This window comes from Oryctolagus cuniculus, chromosome 21 (assembly GCF_051225735.1).
Source record: "Oryctolagus cuniculus isolate XC-2025 breed Fujian yellow rabbit chromosome 21, ASM5122573v1, whole genome shotgun sequence".
Lineage (NCBI taxonomy): Eukaryota > Metazoa > Chordata > Mammalia > Lagomorpha > Leporidae > Oryctolagus > Oryctolagus cuniculus.
This window is the reverse complement of record NC_142887.1, coordinates 31,999,154-32,010,065: the sequence shown is the minus strand read 5'-3', so window position 1 is coordinate 32,010,065 and position 10,912 is coordinate 31,999,154. Positions and strand designations below refer to the sequence as shown.

At 48.4% G+C, this 10,912-nt stretch overlaps 1 protein-coding gene and 1 long non-coding RNA gene across 8 annotated transcripts; one reads left to right on the top strand and one right to left on the bottom strand.

Moving 5' to 3' along the window:
* Positions 1-1,275: 1,275 nt before the first annotated feature.
* LOC149119902 (uncharacterized) lies at positions 1,276-3,567 on the bottom strand. 2 transcript variants are annotated; one of them, XR_016227363.1, is made up of 3 exons: positions 3,233-3,567; positions 3,009-3,106; positions 1,276-1,567 (listed from the first exon to the last, which is right to left on the bottom strand). It is a non-coding gene; the product is annotated as an uncharacterized LOC149119902 (long non-coding RNA). The 2 variants fall into 2 exon arrangements; XR_016227364.1 differs by having other exon boundaries at positions 3,328-3,567.
* On the top strand, positions 3,129-6,267 carry LOC108176293 (kinesin-like protein KIF2C). 6 transcript variants are annotated; one of them, XM_089323456.1, is made up of 5 exons: positions 3,129-3,187; positions 3,764-3,896; positions 4,514-4,594; positions 5,507-5,630; positions 5,774-6,267. In XM_089323456.1, exons 1-5 carry the CDS (start codon positions 3,144-3,146, stop codon positions 5,854-5,856), a joined length of 465 nt encoding a protein of 154 aa, XP_089179582.1. In that variant the 5' UTR covers positions 3,129-3,143; the 3' UTR covers positions 5,857-6,267. The 6 variants fall into 6 exon arrangements, with proteins under 6 accessions (XP_089179582.1, XP_089179580.1, XP_089179583.1 ...); XM_089323454.1 differs by having other exon boundaries at positions 4,481-4,594; XM_089323460.1 differs by lacking the exon at positions 3,129-3,187 and adding an exon at positions 4,286-4,391 and having other exon boundaries at positions 3,745-3,896.
* Positions 6,268-10,912: the final 4,645 nt, after the last annotated feature.

Below are 10,912 nucleotides of genomic sequence, written 5' to 3'. Positions count from 1 at the left end.
TTGCTCTCTCAAGTGGGTGGCAGGTGCCCAAGCCCTTAGGCCATGATCTGCTGCCACCAAGGTTGTGTATTAGCAGGAAGCTAGAACCTCCCAGGACTTGAACCTGCTTACTCTGATAATGGAATGTTGGTGTCCCAGTCAGCATATTAACTGCTGCACCGAGTGCCTGTTCCCTCAAGGGTCTTCTCCCCCTTCCTTTTGCAGACTATGGGTGGAGACCTAGCTGGTGAAGCCCAGAATGCATCGAAAGGCCTGTAGGTATTGCATTCTGTCGCATTGGGGTTGGGCACAGAAAGGCAGGTTGTTTACTTATCCAGGCTCACTCTCTCTCAGCCCGAGATGTCTTCCTGCTGAAGAATCAGCCTCGCTACCGAAACCTGGGCCTGGAAGTCTATGTGACATTCTTTGAGATCTACAATGGAAAGGTGGCTGGCAAGGAGCTCCTTGTTTATGCTGTTGGGGTTTCTGACTTTCTAAAACCTTGAATTCTGCTAGCAATTGATAGCAGCCCAACAACCTGTTAGCTGTCAAACTTCTGATGGACCACCTGCCCTGCATGAGTAGAGGATTTTATCTGATGGTTTCATCAACAGGAATAGTAGGACGACTCCTCAGGTCTCCATCTCAGATGGGGGTTTGCCTGGGTGCACCATCATCCCTTGACCCACCTTCTCCGTCACCTGCTTCCCTGATTGTACTCGTTCATTCTCCTAATTGCCCCTTCCTCTCCTATACCTCTCTCTGCTTCCTAACAGTGTGTCGGTTTTTGCGGAGTTGTCTTCCCTAGGGCAAGATTTGAGTATTAAAAGTAGCTAATATTTATCATATTCGGGTACCGTATACTAAGCACTATCTGAAGCACTTTGTGGTTTCAACTTCATGGATGAGAAACAAGGCTGGAGTGGTTAAATAACTTGCCAAAGCTGGCACAGCTGATAGTGTAGCAGAGTTGCTTCAAACCAAGGCAGCTTGGTTCAGATCCCAAGTATAATGCCCTCTGCTGGCCTGGGATCTGTCAGCCTGGGTTCTCTCTGTCCTTGTCCAGCTGCCATGGGGGCTCTGTAGGAGGGAGGAGTTGGGTAGGGTGACTATGGTCTCAGTCTCCTGCTTCCTGTCTGGCACAGCTGTTCGACTTGCTCAACAAGAAGGCCAAACTGCGTGTGCTGGAAGATGGCAAGCAACAGGCACAGGTGGTGGGGCTGCAGGGGCACCTGGTCAACTCCGCTGATGATGTCATCAGGATGATTGACATGGGCAGCACCTGCAGGTCAGAGCACTGGAAGAGGACGGGCCAGATAACGCATGGTTCAGGTGGCAGGGTAGCCCTGAGCCCATTTCTGCTTCTAGAGTGTGGCTTCCCCCCAGCTTGGTAAAGGCTACAAAGTCCAGAGCTCATCAGAACTGAGAATGCTTTCATCTTACCAAAGAAGGCTTTGTTTGCAGGCTATTACCTTGGAGGCATGTTTCCTGACATCTCTGGGATTTTCCTTGTTCTCTCATCCCTTTGTGGTGGAAGTTAGGAGCTCTAGGTCTGTTCCTGGCTGGAAGTAATGGAGCTGTAACTCCTCTGTGAGAAGTAGGGAACACTGCCATCAAGGCCTTAGGCATGGCCCACTGTGGTGCTGAGCAGCTGCGGAGGCCCTGGAGGAGTGCTGTCCCCTGCAGGGCCGTCAGCTTTACCAGATGGTTCATTACAGCCCCCGCCCTTCCCTGCGTGTCCTCTGTGTGACACAGGACACTGCTTTCCTTCTGCAAGTTCACATGAGCCCCCAGGTCTAGCCAAGGCCCTCACACTGAATCCATTCTGGCTGTCAAGAAAATGTGTTAGGCCAGATTAGTCTGGAGGGAGAGCTGCTGCCCAAGCAGAGCAGCATGAAGTCTGGGACAGGAACTTAGGACTTCTTAGTGTCCTGCCAGGTCCCTCCCTCACCAGAGACTGAGGTGGCCTGGACTCTGGGGTGCTGGGGGCCTGGTGACCCCAAAAGCTCATAGCCTTTTTTTTTTTTGACAGGCCGAATGGACAGTGAGAGAGAGAGAGGAAGGTCTTCCTTTTGCCGTTGGTTCACCCTCCAGTGGCCGCCACGGCCAGCGCACCGTGCTGATCTGAAGGCAGGAGCCAGGTGCTTCTCCTGGTCTCCCATGGGGTGCAGGGCCCAAGCACTTGGGCCATCCTCCACTGCACTCCCGGGCCATAGCAGAGAGCTGGCTTGGAAGAGGGGCAACCGGGACAGAATCCGGTGCCCCGACCGGGACTAGAACCCCGTATGCCAGCGCCGCAAGGCGGAGGATTAGCCTACTGAGCCACGGCACCGGCCAATAGCCTTTCTTTGTCCTCTTGCTATAGCACCTCTGGGCAGACATTTGCCATCTCCAACTCCTCCTGGTCCCATGCCTGCTTCCAGATTCTTCTTCGAGCCAAAGGGAGAATGCATGGCAAATTCTCTTTGGTGGATCTGGCAGGGAATGAGCCAGGTGCTGCCACTTCTAGCGCTGACCGGCAGACCCGCATGGAGAGTGCAGAAATTAACAAGAGTCTCCTGGCCCTGAAGGCAGTGGGATGAGTGTGGAGGGGCTACCTTGGAGTTCTGCTGGAAGGGAGGGAGCGGTTACACAGGAGGAAAGAAGGGACCTCACTTGTTGCTGCTCTTGCTCCACAGGAGTGCATAGGGCCCTGGGACAGAACAAGGCTCATACCCCGTTCTGTGAGAGCAAGCTGACACAGGTGCTTAGGGACTCCTTTATCAGGGAAAACTCAAGGACTTGCATGGTGAGTGCAGTAGCTTTGGAGGTGATGGTGCAGGAGGAAACAGTTGCTTTCCAAAGAGACATTTCGTTCTGTCTGTGGGCAGGAGGCTCAGCACCTGGCTGCCTGGGGAGTCCAGGCTCTAACCTGACTTCAGCACCCACCTCGTTGCCCACCCACGTGGGAAGGAAAGGATCTACCTCCTTTACTGAGTGTAGGTGCAGCTCTTGGTGGCAGTGGAGTGGGGGGGTCATTCCTCTCTTACCTGGTGAGAAGGGAGTTTCAGAATTCAGAAGCCTCTGAGTAAGCAGGAGAGCCAAGCCCTGTCTTGCATGGCTTCCCTCAGGCTCACTGGGTTTCAGCCTAGAAAACGGACCAAAGCATGAGGTTCCAGCTTTGAATGATTTTTCATCCTCCACCCATTTTATCCCCAAACCCTTCAAGGTGAGGTCTACCCTCCCTTCCCTCCAGGGAACAGCCTCTCCCTACCAGCTGGGTATGCACAGCCTGGGTGCTATTGAGTGCTCTCATCTAACTGTGGGTCTTGGCAGCCTCTCTGGGAGCAGGGTGTCTAGTGCCCTCACCCTGTGATCTTCAGCCTCGAACCATCCTTTCCCTTGTTAGGGTCGAGAAACATCCACCACCCAAGGAACGACTCCAAGAGACACTCTCTTGCAATCAGCAAGGGGTTTATTGAAACCAGCATGCTGGTGCTCTCTGAACACGCAGGAACAGAGCAGCCCCGAGAAGTCAAGGGTCAGGGTTTTTATAGGGTTTTCAGAGACATTCCACCATTTAGCGAATCATCTCACACTGCGGGAAACTCATTATCAAATCAGCCCACACCTCCGGAAACTCATTAGCAAATCAACCCACACCACGGGGGTGGGGGGAACTCATTAGCAAATCAACCCACACCGAAGGAAACTCATTAGCATGCGCGGGGAGTTCAAAGGACATCTGGCTAGAAGGATGGGTGAGGCAAGGGTTACACAGCTTTGGCCCCTCATCCTCACACAGGTGCAGCTGTAAATATAAGGAACCGGAACTATACAACCCCTGCCCCACCGGGTTTCAGCTTTGGGGAAGGAGGTTTAGGCCTGCAGTTTTAATTCTTCACCCTCTTTGGCAGATTGCCATGATCTCACCAGGGGTAAGTTCCTGTGAAAATACTTTAAACCCACTCCGCTATGCAGACAGGTACTAGTACCTATAGCCAGGTAGGATGTGGGCTGGCATCGGGGAAGGAAATGGCAATGCTGGAAGGGGGAAGGCTTGGGGACCTCAGTGTCGGCTATGTCCTGTGACTCAGAAATCTGAGGCTTGGGATTTCAGCCATGATGCCAGGTCTGTCCCTTCCTCTCTGGGCCTTGGTGAATCAGCCGTGTCTATTTCTTAACCAGATCGGCTTCATCTTTACACCACTTCTCCTTGGCTGAAGGCAAAGGTGCTCCTCTACCCCTTGTATCCCAGGTGGGGCTGCCTTCCTGTGGTGGGTACCAGGGAGCTGCTGTGGGATCCCAGAGCTTGTTGTTTCCTCAGCGTCAAGGAACTGAATCCCCACAGTGGGCCCAGTGGAGAGAAGCTAACTCAGATGGAAACAGAAGAGATGGAAGCCAGCTCTAAGGGGGCCCGGACTGCAAGCAACGTAAGGGGCAGGGTGGGGACAGGCAAGACAGAAATGGGGCCTGCAGAGGTGGGGACTGGGCCACACTGTCTTTCTCTTGGCTCCCTTAGTTCTCCAATGAAGAGGATGAACTGTCTTCCCAGGTGTCCAGCTTTAATGAAGCCACGACTCAGAGCAGGGAGCTGGAAGAGAGGGCCAAGGAAGAGCTCAAGGAAATTGTGCAGGTGGGAGGTGGCCCTCTTGGGAGAGGGGCTGGGGATCTACCCTGGCACAGCCCTCGGAGGGTCAGCGCTGTGGAAAGGGCAGCAGGGCCCTAAAGCTGGAGTCTTGTATGTAGTTTATGCCAAGTGGCCAGACTTCATTACTGAGAGAGGAGAAGCCATTGGAAGCAGTTTGGCAGAGTGGTGACATGGTTGTGTCAGAGCTTTGGATGCATTCCTGTGGCCGCAGTGTGGGTCCTGGTCTGGGGACTAGAAAGGAAGAGCAAAGGTGGAAGAAGTAAGGAAATAGTTGGGAAGAATCCCAGAGAAATGTTGGTGCCTAGACCATGTGTGCTTGGCCATGGGATAAGACCCAAGCACTATTTAGGGAATGGAATTGGCAGGTTTTGATATCCAGCAAGGTGAAAGAATAGAGCTGCCACTCAGATTTCAGGCTTGGGCATGAAGAACAGTGATGTCATTCATTCAACACAGGGCTTAGAGACAAGTTGAGTAGGAAGAATATGGATCATGCTGAGGATTTCCCAGGAGAGAGGGGGAGGGGGCAGGATATGGGCTGTGGACAGAGGAGTGGCGTCTTTTTTTTAAGATTGATTAATTCATTTGAAAGATCTTCCACCTGCTGGCTCACTCCCCAAATGTCCACAACAGACAGCTGAAGCTTGGAGCTTCTTCGGGTCTCCCGTGTGGGTGCAGGGGCCCACGTACTTGCACCATCCTCTGGCTACTTTGCCAGGCTCATCAGCAGGGTGCTGGGTCAGAAGTGGAGCTTCCTTATCCGCTATGCCACAACGCTGACCTTTGAGGGGTGGCATCTTGTGCAGGCATCTGTGTTGCATGTACAGCCCCAAGAATGATGTGCAGAAGTCGCTTGGTTGTTTCTGAGTTGATAGGGTCTTTCCTGTGTTGTTACAGCAAGGACCAGGCTGGCTTGAGCTCTCCAAGATGACCGAGCAGCCAGACTATGACCTGGAGACTTTTGTGAACAAAGCGGAATCTGCCCTGGCCCAGCAAGCCAAGCACTTCACGGCTCTGCGAGGTGGGTGCAGCTGGATGGGTGCCAGCGGACTGTGGTGGCCTCTGTGACTCCCAGGCAAAGTGGCGGTGGCAGCTCTGCTCTGAGTGAATGGGGGCCTCTGGGACTCCGCTAACCCCATGTATCTCACTGCCCCTTCCTTCCAGATGTCATCAAGGCTTTGCGTGTGGCCATGCAGCTGGAAGAGCAGGCCAGCAGACAGATAAGCAGCAAGAAACGGCCCCAGTGACAACTGCAAATGAAAGATCTGTTTCACACCCTCCTCAGCAAACTTTGGGCACCTGTGGGTTGGCCAGGGTCTGAGCTGGGATGGGTGTCAGTAAATGCCAAGTATGGGGGCATGGGTCCCAGGGCAGCTGGGGAGGGGTCAGAGGGACACCGGATGCTACTTTCTGTTTCCTCAGTTGTCCCCTAAGGGGGCAAGCAAGGAGGACACCCTAGTTACTTGCTGTGTGTTGCTTGCTGGGGGAGGGCTCCCTGGGGACAGAGAAGGAGCTGGGGTTCAGCTCTGCTGACACTGACCTGCTTTCCACATTCTTGGTCCAGGCTCTTACATCTTCTAACTGAAAAAAAAAAAAAGTTTCTGGGATTTCCTCCTTCCTTGCTATTTTTAAAGCCCGAGAGGATCCCTGCTGTTTTATGTGTTTATTCATGTGTCTCACAATAAAGCAAGAAAAAAAATTAGCCTTTTGAGTGGTGTAGGGGGAGGGTCTAGGATGTGTCTGAGCCTTCTGGGACACAGGACAGGACCACAGCATGACCTCTGGGCAGTGCTGGCTCAGTACTACCCCTGCAGTTTCTGTGACAGGCTGAAGCCTCCACTCTGACACGTTCCTCTGTTTGATTAGACACTCAGGAGGCTCTGGGCCCTTTCCTAAAGAAAGGAACTATAGAAAGAGATGGCCTTCTGCCTATTAGAGTCTACTCAAGACAGGTTGAAAGATTCTGTGGGAACACTAACAAGAAAGTGCTTGACTTGCTGGACAGGCAAGGATCTGAAGGACCACACCAATTTGATCTCAAAAAATGAGAAGTTTGCTGAGTTGTCTGAGCCAAGCACAGGGCAGGGGCAGTTTACAAACTGGAAGACTCCACATTCCAAGTACAGAGTATGAAGTACTGAATGGTAATGAGGTCACTAGTTTCAAGGCTAGGAGCCATGGAATCAAGTGCCTGGTCAGGAGGCTTCAGTCAGGGATATGAACAGGGGCGCTACCGCCGAAACTCCAGGAAACATGGGGGTCAGCGCACCAGGTTCTGGCCCTCAGCCTGATTCTTCCTTTGTGAAACAAGGACAGTCTACCTCCTGGTGAGAGAATTACTAGTTTCAGGAACCATAACATTTGAATTTCTGGATTGAGAAATTTGGCCTGGTCAAAAGCTTGACAAATGACACCATCTCTGTGACCTTAAAAAACCTTCCAGAAAGATGGCCCAAGTCCTTGGGCACTTGTACCCAAATGGGAGACCCAGAAGAAGCTCTTGGCTCCTGGCTTTGGCCTGGCCTAGTCCTGGCGATTTGGGCCATTTGGGGAGTGAACCAGTGGATGTAAGATTCTTTCTCCTCTCTCTATATTTCTGCCTTACAAATAAATGAATAAACCTTAAATTAAAAAAAAATAGCAGCTGGCGCCGTGGCTCAAAAGGCTAATCCCCCACCTTGCGGCACCGGCACACCGGATTCTAGTCCTGGTCGGGGCACCGGATTCTGTCCTGGTTGCCCCTCTTCCAGGCCAGCTCTCTGCTGTGGCCAGGGAATGCAGTGGAGGATAGCCCAAGTGCTTGGGCCCTGCACCCCATGGGAGACCAGGAGAAGCACCTGGCTCCTGCCTTCGGATCAACGCGGTGCACCAGCCGCAGCACGCTGACCGCGGCGGCCATTGGAGGGTGAACCAACGGCAAAGGAAGACCTTTCTCTCTGTCTCTCTCTCTCACTGTCCACTCTGCCTGTCAAAAAAAAAAAAAAGCTTCCAAAACCGAATCCGGCCCCTTCTGTAAAATGAAGCTATCAAACCACAGTTAGAAGGATTTTTTTTAACTTTAATGAATATAGATTTCCAAAGTACAGCTTATGGACTACATTGGCTCCCCCCACCCATGACTTCCCTCCCACTGAAACCCTCCGCTTTCCCGCTCTCCCTCCCCTTCCATTCCTATCAAGGTTCATTTTCAATTTTCTATATATACAGAAGATCAGTTTAGTATACATGAAGTAAAGATTTCAACAGTTTGCACCCCCATAGAAACACAAAGTGAAAAATACTGTTTGAGTACTCGTTATAGCATTAAATCTCAATGTACAGCACATTAAGGACAGAGATCCTACATGAGGAGTAAGTACACAGTGACTCCTGTTGTTGACTCTACAAATTGACACTCCTGTTTATGGCATCAGTAATCTCCCTATGCTCCAATCATGAGTTTCCAAGGCTATGGAAGCCCTCTGAGTTCTCCGACTCTTATCTTATTTAGACAAGGTCATAGTCAAAGTGGAGGTTCTCTCCTCCCTTCAGAGAAAGGTACCTCCTTCTGTGATGACCTGTTCTTTCCACTGGGATCTCACTCACAGAGATCTTTCATTTAGGTCTTTTTTTTCGCCATAGTATCTTGGCTTTCCATGCCTGAAATACTCTCATGGGCTTTTCAGCTGGATCCAAATGCCTTTAGGGCTGATTCTGAGGCCAGAGTGCTGTTTAGGACATCTGCCATTCTATGAGTCTGCTGAGTATCTCGCTTCCCATATTTGATCGCTCTCCCCCTTGTTTATTCTATCGGTTAGTATTAGCAGGTACTAGACTTGTTTATGTGATCCCTTTGACTCTTAGTCCTTTCATTATGATCAATTGTGAACTGAAATTGATCACTTGGACTAGGGAGATGGCATTGGTGAATGCCACCTTGATGGGATTGAATTGGAATCCCCTGGTATGTTTCTAACTCTACCATTTGGGGCAAGTCAGCTTGAGCATGTCCCAAATTGTACATCTCTTCCCTCTCTTATTCCCACTCTTATGTTTAACAGGGATCACATTTCAGTTAAATTTCAATACTTAAGAATAACTATGAATTAATTACAGAATTAAACCAGTAGTATTAAGTAGAATAGACAAAAAAATTTCTAAGAGGGATAATGTATTAAGTTGTTCATTAACAGTCAGGGCTATGCTGATCAAGTCACCGTTTCTCATAGTGTCCATTTCACTTCAACAGGTTTCCTTTTTGGTGTTCAGTCAGTTGTCACCAACCAGGGAGAACATATGGTATTTGTCCCTTTGGGACTGGCTTATTTCACTCAGCATGATGTGTTCCAGATTCCTCTATTTTGTTGCAAATGACTGGATTTCGTTGTTTCTTACTGCGGTATAGTATTCTAAAGAGTACATATCCCATAATTTCTTTATCCAGTCTACTGTTGATGGGCATTTAGGTTGGTTCCAGGTCTTGGCTATTGTGAATTGAGCTGCAATAAACATTAGGGTGCAGACCGCTTTTTTGTTTATCAATTTAAATTCCTTTGGCTAAATCCCAAGGAGTGGGATGGCTGGGTTGAATGGTAGGGTTATCTTCAGGTTTCTGAGGAATCTCCAGACTGACTTCCATAGTAGCTTGACCAGTTTGCATTCCCACCAACAGTGGGTTAGTGTCCCTTTTTCCCCACATCCTCGCCAGCATCTGTTGTTGGTAGATTTCTGTATGTGAGCCATTCTAACCGGGGTGAGGTGAAACCTCATTGTGCTTTTGATTTGCATTTCCCTGATTGCTAGTGACCTTGAACATTTTTTCATGTGCCTGTTGGCCATTTGGATTTCCTCTTTTGATAAATATCTATTGAGGTCCTTGGCCCATCTCTTAAGTGGGTTGTTTGTTTTCTTTTTGTGGAGTTTCTTGATCTCTTTGTAGATTCTGGTTATTAACCCTTTATCTGTTGCATAGTTTGCAAATAATCAATCCAGGGGCAGAAGTTCAGTTAACACATCAGTTAGGATGCCTGCATCCCATATCTAAGTGTCTGGGTTCAAGTCCCAGCTCCATCCTCTGTTCCAGGTACTCTTTTTTTAATTTTAAAAGGGATTTATTAATACATTAGATTCGCAGGGTCACAGCAAATGCATTGCAATCATTATAACACAATTCTCATCAATTTTCATTAATGTGATATTAATATAAAGAGAATAGATTCAATGTAGTTCATAAATACAATTCTAAAAACATAATGATGTTTCCTTTCCTTCTCCACTCCTTCCTTTTTTATTTTTTGAAATAACATATCTTTAATATACATTATAGTCAGAGGCTTACTGTTCCACTAATGAAGAGTTCAACATGTAAAAAGTCAAAGACCAAAGTTCCAATTCCTTCTGCACAATCTGGGAACAACAGGTGGTAGCCTGAGCTGGTCCCTGTCACCCATGGGAGAGGCCAGGATTGAATTTTTTGGCTCATGGCTTTGGACTGCCCAGCCAGAGCCTTTGGAGGCATACGGGAAAGGAAGCAGTAGATGAGAGTTCTTTTTGATGTTTGTCAGTCTAAATGTGTCTCTATTTCACTGTCTATTTTGCTTCTTACATATATAAACAACATGCAGACAATATTTTAGAGGTAAATTCAAATAGTGGTTAAAAATTTTTAAATTAAATTTTAATTCAATTAATTTAGATTAAATTTTAAATTGAAACAATTAACATATGACTTTTCTCTAACCAGTCAAATTGACTTTTTAATTCAATGAATGTTCAGTGTTGGCCAGTATACAGAATTAGAACACTGACAATGTTGGTAGGACTGCAACAGATGCAGCGATTCTGGGAGCAATGAACAATAAGTCTTAATGTGTTACAAGCAAGCTCATTAGCAGTAATTTAACAAAAGGAGAAAAACATGCCTGGTAGGAAACCAACTTTTAGAACGCCAATCAATGTTCCACTTGTCCCAAAAGTTTAATTCTATACCAGTCTCTCTCCTCTGGAATTCAGAATCTTGGCAGTGATTAAGAGAGTCTTCATTATTGCTCATAAAACATACCATTTTTGTGTATCAACGTTTTGCCTCAAAAAGCATGTAAGCTACTCAAGTGGAGTAACCCTTCTCTGAGCCCTAAACAGTATTAGATGTTGTAGAAGTAGCCATCACACTTAACTGAGTCAAACCACAGAGGGCTGGACAACTAAAACTTTGAAACTATATATAAAACACATATCACTGCAATAGTTCCCTTTGGTCAGTTGTATATTTCTTTAAGTTATGAGCTAATATTAACCAAGTCTTATCAACTAGTGGCTAGTTTC